This window comes from Tachyglossus aculeatus, chromosome X3 (genome assembly GCF_015852505.1).
Source record: "Tachyglossus aculeatus isolate mTacAcu1 chromosome X3, mTacAcu1.pri, whole genome shotgun sequence".
NCBI classification, from domain to species: domain Eukaryota; kingdom Metazoa; phylum Chordata; class Mammalia; order Monotremata; family Tachyglossidae; genus Tachyglossus; species Tachyglossus aculeatus.
Window position 1 is genome coordinate 16,478,628 of NC_052099.1, and position 21,323 is coordinate 16,499,950.

A 21,323-nucleotide genomic window follows, 5' to 3' on the forward strand; every position below is an offset into this window, starting at 1 on the left:
CAAGGCCCCTGGGCCCTTGGAAAGAGGCCAAGAAGGACAGACAGCCCATCACTTCTGGGGAGCAGTAGATGGTCTCCTCTTTCCCCCATTTTGAGAAAGAGAATAAGGTGGACAGAAAACATGATGGCTATCTACAAAACTCAAACCAGCCTGCAAGGAACTTCTAAAAATCACCAATGCCCCCCAAACATAATCACTTTACAGCTATAAATAGAAAACTTTGTTCAAACAATGGAAGGATGGGAAGTTATTTTCTTGTCTCCTCTAAAATGGGGGATTTTTGAAACCCCATCAAATGGCCATCAGTTTAAGTAAAGGGAGCCAGTCCCACTCTCGGTGTCTTTGGCTCCAAAGCAGAAACACCATTTTGTTTCTGTTAATCATTGTGGTATTTGTTAACTACTATGTGCTAAGCACTGCTCCAAGCACTGATAATCAAGGCAGACACAGTCTCCATCCTCCCTGGGCCTCATAGTTTGATGGGGTGGGGTGGGAGAACAGGTGTTAAATCCCCATTTTACACATGGGGAAACTGAGGCCCAAGGTCCCACAGTAGGCAAATGGTGGAGCTGGGATTAGAGCCCAGGTCCCCCCTCTCACCAGATTATTCTCCCTGGGGCTCCCTTAGTTGGGCCAGCACGGTGTCTGAGACCAATGCCAGGATTCCCAAACTCTCATTTGGAAAATGTGATCTACTCCCCAGGGGTTTTCAGCAGGATTTCCATTTGACTTACCAATTTCTGTTGCTACGACTGTGATGTTATGCCACTGAAGTGTCTCCCGATCAAGAAGTTTGGAAGTAAAAATGGTTCCATTGACAGAATCTATGTTGAATATCCTGTCCATGTCTGTGTGGCGATCAACAGAATACCTGAAAACACAGAATACCGTTAAGACCCGCTCTTGCCTTTCCTCTTCATGTTTGCACGTAAACCGATGTGAGAGAGGCCCCGGCTCACCGTTACATTTGGAGACAAGAGAAAATTGACTTGGCTCGCCCTTCTTCTCCACTTTATTAACAGAATGGCCTAGTGTCTGTCACATTAGATACTGCGTTCTTCCCAGATTGAAGCAGTGTGAGAAGTGGATAGAGCAGCTAAGAAGCAGCGTGGCCTAGCAGATAGAGCACAGGCCTGGGAGTCAGAAGGACCTGAGTTCTAATCCCAGTGCTGCCACTTGTCTGCTGTGTGAACTTGGGCAAGTCACTTCACTTCTTTGGGCCCCAGTTACTTCATCTGTAAAATGGAGATTAAGACTGTGAGTCCCATGTGGGACAAGGACTGGGTCCAGCCCTCCTCGGGCACTGCGATTGGCCACGGAGCCCCAGACTGCTGACCCTCATCCCACTCCAGTGGATGAATGCTAGTTCCTGAGCGCTCAGTGTTTACTAAGCACTTCACTCCCTGCAGATGGGCCTGTGAAGCCCCATGGTCTGCACCATAGCAGCTCTGGCACCCAGGTGGACCGTGGAGGTGGCTGATGATCCCCACAGCGAGCAGGAACCCTGGAGCAGGAGGGATTCTCCCCTGGAGCAGGTGTGATCCCTTGGAGCATGTGGGATCTCCAAAGCAGGTGGGATGGTCTGGAGTGGGTGGGAGCCCCTGGAGCGGGCAGAACCCCCACAGCGGGTGGGATGGCCTGGAGCAGGCAGGATCCCCAGAGTGGGTGGGAGCCCACTAAGTGTACAGGCTCCCCAGTGCAGGTTGGATCCCCCGGAGCGGGTGGGATCCTTGGTATGGGTGATATTCATTCATTCATTCAATCCCTGAGTGTGTGGGAGTCTGTGGAGAGGGCAGGTTTTCCCCAGAGAGGGTGGGCTCTCCAGAGCGGCGACCGCTCACCTGACAGCATTCTTGGCCCCATCTGGGTCCTGGGCGTCCACAGAACCCACGGTGCTGTTGAGTGGGGCATCCTCCTGGACCTGCAGGACGTAGGTGCGCCTGCCGAAGACGGGGGGCTCGTCCACGTCCTCCACCGCCACCCTGACCGTGGTCGCGTCCTGGAAGGGGCCCAGGTGCAGGAAGCGGGCCTCCGTGTGCGGGTTGGACGCTTCCACCCGTAGGCTGTATGCTCTCTTCTTCTCAAAGTCTAGCACCTGAGGAGAGGGGAAGCATGCGGTCAGAGTGGGATAGGGGAGGGGTGCTGCTGGCTGCGGCACTCCACACTTAGGTGGATGGAGAAAAATGCCACAAACAGTGGAATCAGGGATGGGACGCAGGATGTGGCAACCAGCAATCGATTGATCAGGCAGGAGCATTTATAGAGTCCTTACTGAGTGCAGAGCACTGGACTGAGCACTTGGGAGAGCACTATAGAGCTAGCAGACACATTCCCTGCCCTCAAGGAGCTCCCAGTCTAGCAAATCTCCCTTCTCTGCACTTGAGTTGTCTCTTGTTTGACTGTTCAGCAGGAAACTAAAGGAAAGAGAAGCAACCGCTTTCCAGTCTTCCTTTGTTAATTCTCAGCAGCGTAATCATATCAATCACTTCACGCCTCTGCCTGGATCGTCTTTGTGCAGAAATGCTCTGGGCATGTTACTCCCCTCCTCAAAAATCTCCAGTGGCTACCAATCAACCTACGCATCAGGCAAAAACTCCTCACCCTCGGCTTCAAGGCTCTCCATCACCTCGCCCCCTCCTACCTCACCTCCCTTCTTTCCTTCTACAGCCCAGCCTGCACCCTCCGCTCCTCTGCCGCTAATCTCCTCACCCCGTGCCTCGTTCTCGCCTGTCCCGCCGTCGACCCCTGGCCCGCATCATCCCCCTGGCCTGGAATGCCCTCCCTCCGCACATCCGCCAAGCTAGCTCTCTTCCTCCCTTCAAAGCCCTACTGAGAGCTCACCTCCTCCAGGAGGCCTTCCCAGACTGATCCCCCTCCTTCCTCTGCCCCTCCTCCCCCTCCCCATCCCCCCGCCTTACCTCCTTCCCCTCCCCACAGCACCTGTATGTATGTATATACGTTTGTACATATTTATTACTGTTTATTTTATTTGTACATACTTATTCTATTTATTTTATTTTGTTAATATGTTTTGTTTTGTTGTCTGTTTCCCCCTTCTAGACGGTGAGCCCGCTGTTGGGTAGGGACCGTCTCTATATGTTGCCAACCTGTACTTCCCAAGCACTTAGTACAGTGCTCTGCACACAGTAAGTGCTCAATAAATACAATTGAATGAATGAATGAATCAATCAGCAGCCACCTTTAGCCCTTCTGTTTTTTTACTCCTAACCACAGCACTTAAAGACTGTAGGCTGTAAGGTCCTTGTGGGCAGGGATCGGGATCGTGTCTACCAACCCTGTTGTAGTGTGCTTTCTCAGGTGCTTAGTACAGTGCACTGAACACAGTAAGTGCTTAATAGCATTGAATGACTGACATTTGTTTATGTGTGCGCACGTATCTGTAAATACCCTTTATAAGCTTGTAAGACTGTAAGCTCTTTGAGTGTGGGGAATGTGAATCTTGCTCCCATTACACTGTGCCAAGTGCTCAGTACAGTTCTCAGCCCTCACTGGGTGTCCGGTAAATACCAGGGATAGCTCGATTCAGGATTCAATTCCTTCTCTCCTTCTCCATGCCCACTCTGATCCTCGGAGACTTCAATATCCACATGGATATCCCTAACGGCTCCTCTGCCACCCGCCTTCTATCTCTCCTTGACGCTGCCAACCTCTTCCTCCACCCCACCTCACCCACTCACCAACTTGGTCATACCCTCGACCTCATCATCTCCTATCGCTGCACTGTGTCCACCCTCACCAACTCTGAAATCCCTCTCTCTGATCATAATCTTCTCACCTGCCTCCTCACTCACACTCCTTTCCCCTGTAAATCCGTATTACTCCCTCACAGAGATCTCCACTCTCTGGACCCCACCCATCTTTCGGAGCGCCTCACACCCCACCTCGCCGCCCTCTCCTCTCTACCTAGTCTTGATGATCAGATTACTGCTCTCAACTCTACCTTTTCTACTCAGCTAGACTCACTCGCTCCCCTTTCCCTTCGCCGCTCTCGTACCACTAACCCACAGCCCTGGATCACTGCCACTGTCCGCCTCCTTCGCTCTTACGCTCGAGCTGCTGAACGCTGCTGGTGAAAGTCTAAACACCATGCCAACCTCGTTCACTTCAAGTTTATCCTTTCCTGCCTTAACTCAGCCCTCTCTTCTGCCAGACAAAACTATTTCTCCTCCCTTATTGACACGCATGCCCATCACCCCCGCCAGCTCTTCCGTACATTCAACTCCCTTCTCAGGCCCCCGGTTCCTCCCCCTCCTCCTTCCCTCACCCCCAACGATCTGGCCTCCTACTTCATTAACAAAATTAAATCCATCAGGTCCGACCTCCCCAAAGTCACTTCCCCCCCTTCTCCAACCCCCCGGCTCTCAACACTCTCTGCTACTCTCCCATCCTTCCCAGCAGTATCCTCAGAGGAGCTCTCCTCCCTCCTCTCAAGTGCTACTCCGGCCACCTGTGTTTCTGACCCCATTCCCTCTCATCTCATGAAATCTCTCGCTCCATCCCTTCTCCCCTTCTTAACTTCCATCTTCAACCGCTCACTCTCCACTGGTTCCTTCCCCTCTGCCTTCAAACATGCCCATGTCTCTCCCATCCTAAAAAAACCCTCTCTTGACCCCACCTCACCTTCTAGTTATCTCCCCATATCCCTCCTACCATTCCTTTCCAAACTCCTTGAACGAGTTGTCTACACGCGCTGCCTAGAATTCCTCAACAACAACTCTCTCCTCGACCCCCTCCAGTCTGGCTTCCGTTCCCTATATTCCACGGAAACTGCCCTCTCAAAGGTCACCAATGACCTCCTGCTTACCAAATCCAATGGCTCATACTCTGTCCTAATCCTCCTCGACCTCTCAGCTGCCTTCGACACTGTGGACCACCCCCTTCTCCTCAACACGCTATCTGACCTTGGCTTCACAGACTCCGGCCTCTCCTGGTTCTCCTCTTACCTCTCTGGTCGTTCATTCTCAGTCACTTTTGCAGGCTCCTCCTCCCCCTCCCATCCCCTTACTGTGGGGATTCCCCAAGGTTCAGTGCTCGGTCCTCTTCTGTTCTCGATCTACACACACTCCCTTGGTGATCTCATTCGCTCCCACGGCTTCAACTATCATCTCTACGCTGATGACACCCAGATCTACATCTCTGCCCCTGCTCTCTCCCCCTCTCTCCAGGCTCGCATCTCCTCCTGCCTTCAGGACATCTCCATCTGGATGTCTGCCCGCCACCTAAAGCTCAACATGTCGAAGACTGAACTCCTTGTCTTCCCTCCCAAACCTTGCCCTCTCCCTGACTTTCCCATCTCTGTTGACGGCACTACCATCCTTCCCGTCTCACAAGCCCGCAACCTTGGTGTCATCCTCGACTCCGCTCTCTCATTCACCCCTCACATCCAAGCCGTCACCAAAACCTGCCGCTCAGCTCCGCAACATTGCCAAGATCCGCCCTTTCTTCTCCATCCATACCGCTACCCTGCTCATTCAAGCTCTCATCCTACCCCGTCTGGACTACTGCATCAGCCTTCTCTCTGATCTCCCATCCTCGTGTCTCTCTCCACTTCAATCCATACTTCATGCTGCTGCCCGAATTATCTTTGTCCAGAAACGCTCTGGGCATATTACTCCCCTCCTCAAAAATCTCCAGTGGCTACCAATCAATCTGCGCATCAGGCAGAAACTCCTCACCCTGGGCTTCAAGGCTTTCCATCACCTCGCCCCCTCCTACCTCACCTCCCTTCTCTCCTTCTACAGCCCAGCCCGCACCCTCCGCTCCTCCACCGCTAATCTCCTCACCGTACCTCGTTCTCGCCTGTCCCGCCGTCGACCCCCGGCCCACGTCATCCCCTGGGCCTGGAATGCCCTCCCTCTGCCCATCCGCCAAGCTAGCTCTCTTCCTCCCTTCAAGGCCCTGCTGAGAGCTCACCTCCTCCAGGAGGCCTTCCCAGACTGAGCCCCTTCCTTCCTCTCCCCCTCGTCCCCCTCTCCATCCCCCCCATCTTACCTCCTTCCCTTCCCCACAGCACCTGTATATATGTACATATGTTTGTACATATTTATTACTCTATTTATTTATTTATTTATTTTACTTGTACATATCTATTCTATTTATTTTATTAGTATGTTTCGTTTTGTTCTCTGTGTCCCCTTTTAGACTGTGAGCCCACTGTTGGGTAGGGACTGTCTCTATATGTTGTCAATTTGTACTTCCCAAGCGCTTAGTACAGTGCTCTGCACACAGTAAGCGCTCAATAAATACAATTGATGATGATGATGATGATGATTTTCCAAGGTTTTGTTCATAGAGAAGCAGCATAACCGAGTGGAAAGAGCATGGGCCTGGGTGTCAGAGGACCTGATTCTAATTCCAGCTCTGTCGGTTGTCTGCTGTGTGACCTTGGGCAAGTCACTTCACTTCTCTTGGCCTTGTTTTCCTTATCTATAAAATGAGGATTTCCTTTTACTTAGATTAACTTGTATCTACCTCAGTGCTTAACAAATACCACAAAAATAAATAAGACCTGGCTTGAAATTGCATTTTATCCACATCATTTCTGCTCATCCCTAAATTGCTATTTTTTTTGCAAGTAAGGGAAAGAAAAATGAAATCTACGATTGAGTGGGAATTAGGGTTTTTTTTTTCCTGCAATTTCATTGCTGCTTTTAAAGCAGCGAGACCTGAAGGCAAGAGCAGAGGACTGGGAACCAGGACAGCTGGGTCCTAATTCTGGCTCTGTCACTTGCCTGCTGTGTGATCTTGGGCAAGTCATTTAGCTTCTCTGGGCCTCAGTTTCCTCATTTATAATATGAGGATTAAATGCATATTCTTCCTCCCCTTTAGGCTGTAAGCCCCTGTGGGACAGGGGCTGTGCCTGACGTTTTTGTATTGTTGACCCCAGCATTCTTCACAGTGCTTGGTCCATAGTAAGCACTTAACAGAAGACCTGGGTTCCAATCCTGGCTCCACCACTTTTCTGCTGTGCTACCTTGGGCAAGTCACTTCACTTCTCTGGGTCAGTTACCTCACCTGTAAAATGGGGATTAAGAATGTGAGCCCCATGTGGGACAGGGACTGTGTCCAACCTGATTAATTTGTATCTACCCCAGCACTTAAAACAGTGCTTGATACATAGTAACTGCTTAACAAACATTATTATCATCATCATTATTATTGTTATTAATAACAAATCTGCAAATTATCATCATTATTTAGGCATTTCATACTTTTATTCTCTCCTCATCCTTGGGCTGCTGGGACATTCTGGGGCCTGTCCCCCTTCTCCATCCTGGCTTTGCCCCACCCTGTGGTCTCATGTTGCCCTTCACCCAACACCCAATGCCTCTCCTCCCCAACCCTCAGACTGTTAAGTTTCTTGTGGACAGGAGTTGCATCTACCAACTCTGTTATATTGTCCTCTCCTATGTGTTTAGTACAGTACTCTGCACATTGTAAGTGCTCAACAAATACCATTCATTAATTGATTGAACAAGAGGGCCAGTAAATACTGGCCAGTTGAGTTTAGATCCTTTCTCTAACCTGGCTGGCTGTACTCACCCTATTCCTGTGAGTGACTTCACTAAACCAGCATCCCACGGTCTCCCCAGAATGTTACCAAACCATCCTCGGGGGGCGGAGTGTGTGCATGTGCATGCGTGCGTGCGTGTATGTGTGTATGTGTGTGTGTACAGGTGCCAGGAATGCAGGAAGAGAGACATGTCCCGTTAAAAGGATTCTTTATACCGAGACAAACCTGTGAAACTAGAGTATCCAGAATTTGAGACTTGAAAGTTTCGTGGCATTCTCTTAAAGCAATAAAGCTCCATGTTTTTTTCTTAATTTTATGGGGCGAAAACTGACCTTTTTGACTGTTAGAATTCCTTCCTGCGTCTCCTGGTCAGTGCTGACATCAAACATGTCTGAGCCCTCTCCATCGGTGATGCGGTATTCAATCTCTGCATTTTCGCCCACGTCTGCGTCGTGGGCCTTGATTCTGCCAATCGGAGTTCCCGGCAGTGCCGACTCGGGAGTTGTGAATTGGTAGGTGCCTGATGTGAGGCAAACAGACAGACACCGCGTGTAATCTTGGTGTGACACCAGAATGTGGAAAACAAGTCTTCCTGCACACCCCAAGGTCAACACAAGGGCCAGGGTCATGCCATGGTTTGTGGAGAAGAGGTTGAGAGGGAGATCCACTGAATATGTTGGTGTGCTTTTTCTACTGCCTCTGCCTATGCTCTCACCAACTGGGCTGAGCCCAAGTGAATTCTACAAATGTTTGTGAAACATCTCATCTTTCCCGTGAGGTCTCGAGGAAATCGGAGGGAAGAATGTCCTGTGTGGGACCCTTTCACTAAGTGTTCTCAGTGTTCTGGGGCCTTGGAGCAGAGCACTATGGGTATTGAACTGTGAAGATATTCCCTCGGGCTGGCTGTGAGGGGCAGAGGATGGTGGCTGGGGGAAAAAAGGGGAACTGAGGCAGGCAGGTGGTGATGGCGCTGGAAGGTGGAGGTGGAATTAGTGACCACTGTGCACACCTGGACTCGGGTGCAATCCCTGGCTTCGGGCCTTCACTGCAGAGATGGGAAACCAATTCCCTCGTTGCCCTGATGCCTGAATATTGGCAATTAGCCTGACAGACTGTGTCTAGCTATGTCTAGATAGAGATAGAGACAGAAGTACAGATAGATATGTAAGCATAGACCTAGAGAAGCAGGTGCCCTGTAGAAATATGAGTCAGTTTCACCGGGAGGAAAAGAGCAGCGAGAGCAATTCAAATCCTCTCCACGTAGTCTGGGTGAGCCAGCTGGCGCTTTGGGGAGGGGCACCAGCTCATGGCAACCACTGGAGTGGAGTGGCATTGTCACTGCCACGGTTCTTGCCAGCCATCGGGGGCGGTGGCATCGTGGCTCCAAGAGGTGAATGGTGCCCATAGCCATAACCTGCCAGGGGTGCCCTCCTGGCCTGGAAGAGCAAGGACTCCTCCAAAAGTGCCGGAGTTACCAGCACGGAGGAGCCTGGGGGCTGGAAGCACCAGGCTTGTGATTTTTAGTTCTGAAGTCAAAACCGCCGCCCTTTTTCAGGGGTAACGACCAATTCAGGAGTGACAGTGGCCCAACTAAATCGCTGTGGGCAGGGAATGTGTCTGTTTATTGTTATAATGTACTGTCTGTCCCAAGGGCTTAGTCCAGCGCTCTGCACACAGTGAGTTCTCAATAAATACGAGTGAATGAATGAATAAATAAATCAGCACTTCCCTCAGAGAAAGGAAGCACTGAAGGCACAAATGGTCATCATCCCTAACCCAAAAATACACACATACACACACCCTTCCCCCTCCTCCCACATCCCCCCATGGAAAGGTCAATCCTGAGAAGCAATGTGGCCTAGTGGGAAATTGATTAATCTGCGAATCAGAGGACCTGGGTTCTCATCCCAGCTCTGGGGGTTGACCTTGGGCAAGTCACTTAAGCTCTTTGTACTTCAGTTTCTTCGTCTGTGAAAATGGGGATTCAAAACCTGTCCTCCCTCCTACTTAGACTGTGAGCCTCACGTGGGACAGGGCCTGCGTCGAACCTGACCATCTTCTATCTACCCCAGCTCTCAGTACAGTGCTTAGCTCATAGTAAGTGTTCAACAAATACCAACACTGTTATTACTATGGCTGCAGCGGAAATGCTGGGAGAGTAAACCTGGCCTAGGGGGTGTGCGTACTCTGGGGGAAGCGAGGCGGGTTGTCGTTGACGTCGGTCAGTGTGATGTTCACGGTGGTGGTGCCCGACAGTCCGCCCATCTGGCCGCCCATGTCCTTGGCCTGGATGACCACCTGGTACTGCTCCCTGTTTTCTCGATCCATGTTGAGCAGAGCCGTCCTGATGATACCTGGGGATGGGAGAGTTGGGCTGAGCAGACAGAGGTTCAGGACAACGTCACGGGAGTGCGGTCATCAAGCCGATGGCCAGAAGAACCATCTGGCCGTACAAGATGGTGCCATGTGGGAGGCGCGATGCTGGAGACAACGACTGTCCACTGGTGGGGCCGTTCGCTCTTCAGCAGCCACATGGGCACCAAACGGGGGTAAATTTCCCTGTCGTCGGTGCCTCCTCTGAGCACGGAGGACATGACATATGCACATGGATGTATGTACCTATTGGTAAGTTATTTATTTATTTATTTATTCATATGAATTTCTGTCTCCCCCTCTAGACTATAAGCTCATTGTCGGGGAGGGGGAGGAATGTGTCTCCTGACTCTGTTGTAGCATATTCTCCCAAGCGCTTAGTCCAGTGCTCTGCACACCACAGGCGCTCAATAAATAGGATTGATTGTAGGACCGACCGATTGACAGGCATATTGGGAGAAACAGTGGCTGAGGAGCCCGCCTGACCTGTTTCCGACTCGACGGAGAAGTAAGGTTGCCCCTGCAGGATGCTGTACACCACTCTGGCGCTGTTCCCGTAGGTCGGGTCGTCTGCGTCGGTTGCCGTGACTTGGACAACGAACATCCCTGGAATGAGAGGAAGACGGATCGGCATTGGGTTCGGGGGCTGGGTCCAGTCCGTCCCGCAGGGCTCAATCTCCTCCCCAAATGTAGGCCCCCAGCCCACCCACTCAGACCCCATAAACCTGGGTGGGAACATGATGCTGGTGGGGCAGGAGGGGAAGGGGATGGAGCTGGGGAGCAGGTGCTTGCGGAAATTCATCAGGCAAAGGAGCCCGCCCCTTTCTGCTCCACCAGTTCATCAATTGCACTTATTGAGCAACTGCTCTGTGTTGAGCATTGTACTAAGGCCTTGGGAGAGTTCCATAAGGTTAGAAGACATGATCCCTGCCTTCAAGGTGTTTACTGTCTAGCGATCTCCTCCATGTATGAGGCCAACTGAGGCACCTTTAAAGGAGGCAAGCAAGTCCCCTCCCTTGGGGTACATGAGTGTGAAATTGACTGGTTGCGCCCAGGCAACTAATTTGCTCTTTAGTCAGATGAAAACCAATTCAGCCCCATGTGGTTAGGTGTTCGTCTCAGCTGTTCCTCATCTGAAATTCATAATCTACTTCATCATCATTTTATATACGAGGAAATGATGCCCAGAGAGGCTAAGTGACTTGTCCAAGGTTACACAGCAGGCCAGCACGGAGAAGCAACATGGCCTAGTGGATAGAGCATGGGCCTGGGAGTCAGAAGGACCTGGGTTCTAATCCCAGCTCTGCCGCTTGTCTGCTGTGTGACCTTGGGCAAGTCACTTCACTTCTCTGGGCCTCAGTTCCCTCATCTATAAAATGGGGATTGAGACTGTGAGCCCCATGAGGGACAGGGGACTGTGTCCAATCTGATTAGCTTGTATCTTCCCCAGTGCTTAGAACAGTGCCTGGCACATAGAAAGCATTTAACAAATACCTTAAAAAAAAGCAACAACAGAGCTGGGATTAGAACTAGGGGCCTTTCCTAACCTTGTGCTTTTTCCACCCAAGCACTCTGCCTACCCCCATCCTTACCCCATCTGTCAATCACATTCTTTTTGTCCCTTGGTGAGGTGAATGCATTTCCAAGAAAGCAGAGTTCACAGTGGTGAATAGGTCTTTGAGTCACCCTGGAGCAAAATCCATTCACTCAATATTTGCCTTATTTTTGTTAAAGATCTGTAAAAATCTTGTTTCAGCACACCCAAGACTGCCCAAGAAATGATGGTTTTCTCTCAGAAACCATCATTCTGATTTTTATCACCAGCCTGGGCTGAAAACAGCACTGTATGTGAAAACGGAATTTCCCGTCAGGCTTCGGGGCTCCCAAACAGATCAGAGAGCGTGCCTGATGGAGCGTAAGGCAAAGACAAGGCCAGATCTCTCTTCAGTCAAGTGTACTGAATCCACCGTGGGAGCCTTCAAATTGACTACCAGAGTTGTGAGCAGGAGTTGTGAGCATCCGTCGATCAGATCCCCCTCCCTCTCTCCCCCTGGCAGCCCAGCCAAAGGAGGGAGATGGAGGTGGGCAGTAGAGCCTCCTTTCCTTCACTTCCTCCAATTACTGAATAATCTGCCCGGCATTTGCATATTGCTTGAGGTTTTGTTAAAGCTGCCTTTGATGCTCTTGAAAACTGTATTTAATTAAGGCAGCTGTCACCACCCTGGTCTGGATTAAAAATGCTCTTCACTCCCCAAGACTTCCCCAGAAAATCAAGGCAAAAGAAAACCTGGAACAAAACCCCAGAGCCCAGGACTCCTCTAATACACTCGAAGTATGGATGGATGGATGGATGGATGGATTGGAGAGGGTCCTTTGGGGGTGTATTAGTAGTCAGAGGTGGGGCAGGGAGGCAGAGTGTGGACCAGTTTCTTGGAAGAGTCTCCGAGCTCGGCCTAGTGGGACGGGCTCTGGCCTGGGAGCCAGGAGACCCAGCTCTGCCACTGACCTGCTGGGTGACACTGGACTTCACCTCTCTGGGTCTCAGATTCGCATCTGTAACATGGGGTACATTCCATGATCTTCTCCCTCTTAGGCTGTGAGCTCTGTGTGGGACAAGGACTGTATCCAACCTCATTATCTAGTATCAACCCCAGTGCTGATCACAGTGCTGTCACATAGAAGGCAAGAGGGAAGTAGGGAGGAAGTTGGGCCTTATGGAAAGAGCAGGAAACTGGGAGTCAGAAGACCTGGGTTCTAGTCACAGCTCTGCAACTGGCCTGGCATGTGACCTGGAGCAGGCTCCCCCAGGACTTGGTTTCTTATCTGTAAAATGGGGATGGGATACCTGGTCTCCCTCTCTCTTGGATGGTGGGCCCTGAGGGGATGGGCATTGGGTCCTTTCTGGTTGTCTTGTATTGATCCCAGTGCTTGGCGTGATGCTCGGCACCTGGGAAGTGCTTAATAAAATAATAATAATAATGATAGTAGCAATAACTTTTAGCACTTGCAACGTGACAAATGTTGTACTAAGCAATGGAGTAGATCCAAGATAATCAGGCCGGACACAGTCCCTGTCCCACACAGGGCTCACACCCAGGCTAAGGGGGTGGAGAACAGGTTTTTGATCCCCATTCTACAGATGAGGAAACTGCGGAACAGAGAAGTGTAGCAACTTGCCCCAAGTCATACAGCGGTGAAGTGGCAGAGCTGGGATTAGAACCCAGGTCCCCTGACTACCCGGCCCGGGCTCTTTCCAGTAAGACCACCCTGCTTCCCCGCCCAGCAGTCAGGCTCTCCCACGCGCTCCCGCTCACTCACCGAGGTCTGCCATCTCGGGCACAGTGGCCGTGTACACGTCCTCCGAGAACAGCGGCTCGTTGTCATTGATATCGTGGATCTTGATGACGAACTCGGACTCAGGCTCCACCGGCCTCCCCGTCCTCCTGTTGATGGCCTGCGCCCGCAGGACGTACACTGGCTTTTCCTCGCGGTCCAGCCTGCGCGTGGCCTGGATGTCCCCCGTGTTCTCGTTGATGATAAAGAGGTCCCCTGCCCCGTCCCCCGAGAGGATGTACTTCAGAGACCCGTCCCCTCGATCCTGGTCCGAGTGCAGCTGGGAGGAAAGATGGAGCGAAGCACAGTCGCCATCGGGGACCCGTCTGTCGATCGATCGATCGATGACATTGGTTGTGCACTTGGGAGGGTACAGCACTGTATAACGATTTGTCTGTTAAGCCATTGTACTCTCTCAAGTGCTTAGTACAGCGCTCCACACACAGTGAGTGCTCAATAAATACTATTGACTGAATGACTGATTGACTTGGCTGTCAAGGTCCCAGAAATATTCTGCTTCTGGATCCCATGTAGCACCCATTCTCCCTATCAGCTGACTCAGGCTGTGGGTCCAGCTGTACTTGCATGGGCATGATGTGCCAAAGATTCTCTCTCAGAGACACTCACCCTCACAGGGGAGAGTGTCGCCATGGAGAGACCTCTTCGATGGGACACAAGATAAGTAGGTTGGACAGTCCTGTCCCACATGGGGCTCAAAGTTGAAGGGGGTGGGAGAATGGATATTTAATCCCCATTTTAGAGATGAGGAACAGAGGCACAGAGAAGTTAAGGGAACTACCCAGTCACACAGCAGGCAAGTGGCAGAGCCAGGTTTCTAACTCAGGAGTCCCAACTACCAAGTCCCTGCTCTGTTTTTTTTTTTTAACGATATTTGTTATGTGCTCATTGTGTGCCATATACTGTACTAAGGGCTTATACAAGCTAATCAGGTTGGACACAGTCCACGTCTCGTATTCATTCATTCAATCATATTTATTGAGCGCTTACTGTGTGCAGAGCACTGTACTAAGCGCTTGGGAAGTACAAGTCGGCAACATATAGAGACAGTCCCTACCCAACAATGGGCTCACAGTCTAGAAGGGGAAGACAGACAACAAAACAAAACAAAACATGTAGACATATGGGGCTCACAGTCTTAATCCCCATCTTACAGATGAGGGAATTGAAGCTTCAAGAAGTGAAGTGACTTGCCCAAGATCACACAGCAGACAAGTGATGGAGCTGGGGTGAGAATCCAGGTCCTTCTGGCTCTTAGGCCTATGCTAACTAGGCCACGCTGTTTCCCTACTAGTTTAAGCTGTTGAAGAGTGTTGAGAGGGCCCAAGGAACCTCAGTGTGCACCTCCCACCCCTTCATACACACACACCCACACAATCCTCCCTCCCACCCCCGATGGTCTCAGTCCCCCCTCCCTTTCCAGGAGCAAATGATTTAAGAATCTTCTCGAATTTTACGGCCTGTTTAGATGATTATCAAGTGGTAGAGCAAAGGAGATGCCAGGGAGAGGGGAGAGAGGACTGGGGAGGGAATGTCGCGAGCACAAATTTAAAAAAGAAAAAGTACCGAGGCATTCACCTTTGAAAGAAAAACTTTAGTAAAACATTTTTCCTTAGATTTTCCTTTGCCAAGCTGCAATCAGCTTTCATCCCTCTAAATATTGGATTTTGCCATATCGCTTGGCTGTGGAACTGTCTCCCCCTGCCACTGTAAGTTCCCATGTCCACAGGAGTCTGGGGGGAATTGGAAAACCAAGTCAATTTCCCAGAGTGCTAAGAGCTGGCCAAACCTGGTTGTGGAAACCTTCACACTCCTTGTACTTCATTATTCATAATGATTTGTTACTTCTATCACCTTCAAAGCACTCTCTGGCCATCACTGAGGAGTAAACCGGAAACCCGAAGGTGAGAGAAGTAAATGCAGCTGCCTAGAGCTGGGTGGCAGCGGCCAGTGGCAGAGCTGGGGTCAGAATCCAGTGGTGGTTAGAGCCCGGGCCTGGGGGTCAGAAGGACCTGGGTGCAAATCCCCCCGTTCCACTTGTGTACTGTGTGACCCTGGGGCAAGTCACTCTACTTCTCTGTGTCTCAGTTAACTCATCTGTAAAATGGGGATTAAGATTGTGAGCCCCAGCGCTAAGAACAGTGTTCACCCTGCACTTAACAAATCCCAGTAGAAAAAAAATCCGGGTCTCCAGACTCTGCAATGGGCTCCCTCCTAGGAACTACAATTCCCAGAATCCTCTGAGGGGTTGGGATTTTCCAGCAGGTACTAGACTGGCCAATAGGAGCTTACGAGGAGTTCAGGGGAGCTTTTAAATTCAGGTGACTCAGCCCTCGTGCTTTATCGGGTAATGACACCCGCAGCTGCTACAGGTAGACTACTCCCTCCAGCCAGCGAAGGGTGAGTACTTGGGCTTGGCCTCAAGAATACTTACATCTTTTATATGAGTATGCTGGGTATTTATGGGAGTGCTTTGGATTCATTATTAAAGTGGGTTGTAAATGTTTGGGTCTAAGCTGCTTTATCCCTATACTCTCTTTGGGTATCAAAGCCAGACTCCTGAGACTAAGACTTTTTTTGCTGGCTCAAGAAGGTATCAAAGCCAGACTCCTGAGACTAAGACTTTTTTGCTGGCTCAAGAAGGCTTCCCTGCTTCCTCCCACGTAGACTCTGGCCGATGAGGTTTCACAACGGTCACTCGGCAGGTTATCTGCCCCAGTGCCCTGCCCCGGGGGTAGGGGCATAGTTGGACCTTGTCTCCCTCCGCCTCTACGACAAGCGAGTGGGCTGCCCTGGAGGGGCTGAAAAAAATCTGGGTTTGTTCTTTGAATGGGGTTTCCACTTTGTTATTGGGGAAGCAGTGTGGCCTAGTAGATAGAGCATAGTGGATGGGCAAGTCACTTAATTTCTCTGGACCTCAGTTCCCTCATCTGTAAAATGGTCATTAAGACCATGAGTCCCCAGTGGGACATGGACTGTGAGCAACCCGATTAGCTTGTTTCTACCCCAGACCTTGGTACAGTGCCCGGCACATAGTAAGCACTTAAATACTATTAAAAGAAAAAGTGGCAACTTGTCACTTTGTTGAGCTATTTTAAAGGCTGCAGAGTGGAGGATTGGGGGACAAGGAGGATTGTGGGGTTAGGGGCAGAGGGTTTGGTGAATGCTCCCTGTTGTCTAGGCCACCCCCCCAATACTCATTCGTACAAGGTAACCCTCCACAGAAACCCCCACAGTCATACAGCATAATCCCTACCCCTGCATGATCACACACACTGAACCATGCTGCACATTCATTCAAAGACAGTGACCCCCTCTCACCTCTCAATAATACATTTCATGTTCTCATAAAATGTGGATGGGATATGTAGTTAATTTTGTGGATTTGATCCTGAAATGCCTTTGGAACAGTTCTGGGTTGCCACTCTCTGGTCAAAGCGCCAATGTGGGGAGGCCACCCCTTGACTCTGAGCCAAGCTGGTGTTAGGCTAATTCTGAAAACCTTTCAAATGCCCCCAAATCCTCTAGGCCCCACTCACTGCATCTTCAAAGCCCTTCTGAACCCTCCAACACACCCTCCTCCTCCAGGAACCCTTCCTAGACATGTCTCCATGTGCTGAGACTGGGGATAAAACACCTAATTGCTTAGTGTGGCTGTTGGACTGATGTGACTGGAATGTTGGGAATTAATTGGGGAATTGTAATTGTCGTATTCGTTAAGCATTTACTATTTGCCAAGCAGTGTACCAAGCACTGGGACAGGTACAAGATCATCAGGTCCCACATGGGGTTCCCAGTTTAGGGGGGAGAAGTGCTTTGTACAGTGCCCTGTTCACAGCAGGTGCTCAATAAATGTCATTGATTAATAGATGACAGGGAGAACCTTTTATCGTTTCATGAGTTGCAAGGAGCCAAAAGTAACAGATGTAATAGTATAGCTTCGGGTATGAACAGAGAACGAGAGAGGAAGAGCCACAGATCTGTCCAAGGCAATGTTCCCTTCCTCTGGAGGAAGGGTACTTGGCAGAGACCTACCTTGGGACAGTTAACAGAGAGAAAACTTTACTGAAAGATAGCGCCAAGGGATCCTCATTTTCTAAGCCCAGCTCTGCCACATACCTGCTGGGTTGCCTTAGATCAGTCACTAAGTCCTGGGCCTCAGCTTTCTCCTCTCTAAATTGGCGATAGGATGCCTGTTTTCCCTCCCTCGGGCTGTGAGCCCTGTTTAGGGCAGGGACTGTGTCCAACCTGGTTTATCTAGTCTCTACCCCAGTGTTTAGAACAACACTTGGTACTTAATAAGAATTGTGGTATTTAAGTGCTTACTATATTGCCAAGCACTATACTAACTGCTGAGGTAGCTGCAAGATAATCAGGTCCCACAGGGAGTTCACAGTCTCATTAGGAGGGAGAGAACAGGTATTGAATTCTCCTTTTGCAGATGAGGGAACTGAAGCACAGTGAAATGACTTGCCCAAGGTCACACAGCAGACAAGTGGCAGAACCATGTCCTCTGATTCCATGGCCTGTGCTCCTCCCACTAGCCCATGCTGCTTTTTTAAGGGAGTGCTTAACCAATAGTACAATATTGTTGGATCATACGCTCCCTAGCGTTTATTACAGTGTTCTGCACACAGTAAATGCTCAATACATACAATTGAATGAATTATGAAATTAAACAGTGTGGCCTTCTATTTCTGCTGGGAAGTTTTTTTAATGGCATTTATTAAGCGCTTACTATGTGCAAAGCACTGTTCTAAGCGCTGGGGAGGTTACAAGGTGATCAGGTTGACACATGGGGGGCTCACAGTCTTAATCCCCATTTTACAGATGAGGTAACTGAGGCCCAGAGAAGTTAAGTGACTTGCCCAGTCACACAGCTGACAATTGGCAGTGGGGATTTGAACCCATGACCTCTGACTCCAAAACCCGTGCTCTTTCCACTGAGTTAAGCTGCTTCTCCTCAGTCACTGTCAAGTGACACTGACACAGCTCAACAGTGATTGGGTTGGCAAATGGACAGACTTTGAAGGATGAATAATCATTTTACTAGGGGAAAACGAGGCCATTTATGGCAGAGGGCTAAGAATGGTTTCCCATTTAAAACATGACGGTAATTCCTCCACCGATACCTCACTGCAAGCTAAATCAGCCTCCTCCCATGACTCCCTCCCTTCCCCCCCCCCCCCAAGGAATCAGTCACATACTCCTACAGCACCTTTAATTATTGGGGGCACTTGAGATGCTAAAGACCGGCTTTCAACTGCACAATTGATCACAATTGTTCTGTAACAATGGCTTTGTTGATTCAAATGGTTATTTATTTTGAACATCATTAAAGGACTGCCTGACACCACTGTCGACAACACAAAGCTCCATTCCCATAACAATAATAGTTTTTGTTCTTTTTGAAAATCAATCTCCAGGAAACCCTCATTTGTTTCCTAAAAGAAGAGTTTGTTTTGTTGTCTGTCTCCCCCTTCTAGACTGTGAGCCCGTTGTTGGGTAGAGGCTCCCTCTATCTGTTGCCGAATTGTACTTTTCAAGCACTTAGTACAGTGCTCTGCACAATAAGCGCTCAATAAATGCGATTGAATGAATGAATGAATGCTGTAAAGGAGATGTTGTAGGATAGGGAGGCAGTGTGGATACTACAAAGAGCAAGAAACTGGTATTCAGTAGGCCTGGCGTTCTAATCCCAGTTCTGCCACTGACCGGCTGCATGACCTTGGGCAAGTCACTTCTCCTTGCATTCTTGAGTGCCTAGGGGGTAGGAATGGTGCTGTGGCAGGTTACATCCAGGTGGACATTAGGGACATCAGGGACAGAATCTTCCCAGATTCCTTAACCCGTAAACCTGTCTTTAGAGACTAGCCTGAACTGGGTCCTCCCAATGATCATTTCTCATCCCGCAACTGTGTGCAGTCACTAATTTGTTTTTTCTTTTGTGGTACTTAAGTGGTTACTAAGTGCCAAACACTGTTTCAAACACTGGGTTAGATACAGTTGACCAGGTTGGACACAGTCCCTGCCCCACATGGGCCTCACAACCTAAGTCCCCACCGTCCCCTCCCCACAGCACCTGTATATATGTTTAGAGTACATATTTACTCTATTTACTTGTACATATTTATTCTATTTTATTTTGCTAATATGTTTTGTTGTCTGTCTCCCCCTTCTAGACTGTAAGCCTGCTGTTGGGTAGGGACCGTCTCTATATGTTGACAACTTGTACTTCTCAAGCGCTTAGTACAGTGCTCTGCACACAGTAAGTGCTCAATAAATACGATTGAATGAATGAATGAAAAGTCCGAGGGAGGAGGATTTAATATCCATTTTACAGATGAGATAACTGAGGCACAGAGAAGTGAAGTGACTTGCCCAAGGTCGCACCACAGATAGGTGGCAGAATGGGGTTTAGAATCCAAGTCTTCTGACTCCCAGGCCTCAACTCTTTCCAGAAGTCCATGCTGCTTCCCTAAACCTTTCCTGTAACTGAGGCTGGCCCTGGAATTCTACTCTGGGGCTGAAGCTGTAAGTTTGGGTGCAGCTGCCCTGAACATTCATGAGCTCAAAGCCTGTCAAGAATTCCAGGCCTGGAGCTGGGGGGAGTGGGGGAGGGGGGGGGATTGGCCCACAGGTGTTGTGGGGGCGGCTTGGGGGTGTGTGTGTGGGGTCAACCCAGCTGATTGTGCTTGGCCATCACTGCCAAGAACTTCAGGCCCAGCCCAGCTGATTCTGCTTGGCAATCACTGCCAAGAACGCCAGACCTGGTAAGGGTCCTGGTCCAGCTGATTCTGCTTGACAGTCACTGCCAACCATGCTTCTTCCTGAAGAGTCCCTCCCCACAAAGCTGCTAATTAGGGCAGAGGAGAGGAAGTACAATAATAATAATAATAATAGTATGTCTTAACTGCTTATTATGTGCCAAGCACTGTCCTAAATGCTGGGCTAGAGACAAGATGATCGGATTGGAGACAGTCCCCACACAGGGCTCACATGGCATAGTGGATAGAGCATGGGGTCTAATCCTGGCTCCATCACTTGTCTGCTGGGTGATCTTGGGCAAGTCACTTAGTTTCTCTGTGCCTCAGTTACTTCATCTCTAAAGAGGGGATTGAAACTGTGAGCCCCACATGGGATAGGGACTATGTCCAACTCGATTTGCTTGTATACACCCCTGCACTTGGTACCAAGCCTGGTACATAGTAAGTGCTTAACAAATACTATTATTATTAGTGAATAAGGGGAGGGAGAACAGGTATTTATAGATGAGAAAATTGAGGCATGGAGCAGTTAGTGACTTGCTCAAGATCACACAGCAAGCTAGTGGTGGAGCTGGGATTAGGACCCAGGTCAGTCAATCAGTGGTATTTATTAAGCATTTACTGGGTTGTAGAGCACCACATTAAGTGCTTGGGAGAGTACAATGCAACAGATTTGGTAGACATGTTCATGTTGACAGACAGGTAGATCCTCTGACTCCCAGGCCTGGGCTCTTTCCACTAGACTGTGCCTCTTCTCAACATTGGGGAGAACGTGGGAGGTCTCAGTTCCTCGGTGACATCTACCGTGGGCAGGGTATTCAGGGAACAGTGAGAACTGGGAAGGGCAAGCATCTAGGGATTGGGATATTTATTAAATGAACTAACTGTCCAGCAAACTTCCTCTCCAGCTGGAAGCGTGAGAGAGTTGAGCTGAGCCAAGTCAGGGCCTGCTCAGGTGGCTTGGGGTCACTGACCCCGTCACCCCATTGGACAGGGCACCTGTGGCCTGTTACCCAGAATCCACCCCCCTCAGAGGCTTGTGCTCAGTTGGATCTACCTTTCCTTAGCAGAGAGTCGGTGGTGGTCTTTGTTCGAGACAGGGCTGGTCCCATTTGTATATTTCTTGGGAACCTCCAGTCCAGATTGCTATGATAATAATAATTAGGGTATTTGTTAAGCACTTACTATGTACAAGGCACTGTACTAAGCGCTGGGATGAACACAAGCTAATCGGGTTGGACACAGTCCTTGTCCCACGTGGGGATCACTGTCTTAATCCCATTTTACAGATGAGGTAA

The 21,323-nt window shown here is 49.8% G+C and overlaps 1 protein-coding gene across 2 annotated transcripts in view; it reads right to left on the reverse strand.

Moving 5' to 3' along the window:
- The window catches only part of CDH6 (cadherin 6), a 61,756-nt gene that overhangs the window by 7,766 nt on the left and 32,667 nt on the right, over nt 1-21,323 (reverse strand). The window contains exons 3-8 of one of the 2 annotated variants that reach the window (XM_038770444.1): nt 13,226-13,520; nt 10,394-10,513; nt 9,721-9,888; nt 7,867-8,054; nt 1,842-2,095; nt 735-871 (exon numbers count right to left, since the gene is read on the reverse strand). In XM_038770444.1, the coding sequence (XP_038626372.1) occupies nt 735-871; nt 1,842-2,095; nt 7,867-8,054; nt 9,721-9,888; nt 10,394-10,513; nt 13,226-13,520 (1,162 nt within the window). The remainder of the gene's footprint in view (nt 1-734; nt 872-1,841; nt 2,096-7,866; nt 8,055-9,720; nt 9,889-10,393; nt 10,514-13,225; nt 13,521-21,323) is intronic. The other variant, XM_038770445.1, reaches the window with a different exon arrangement.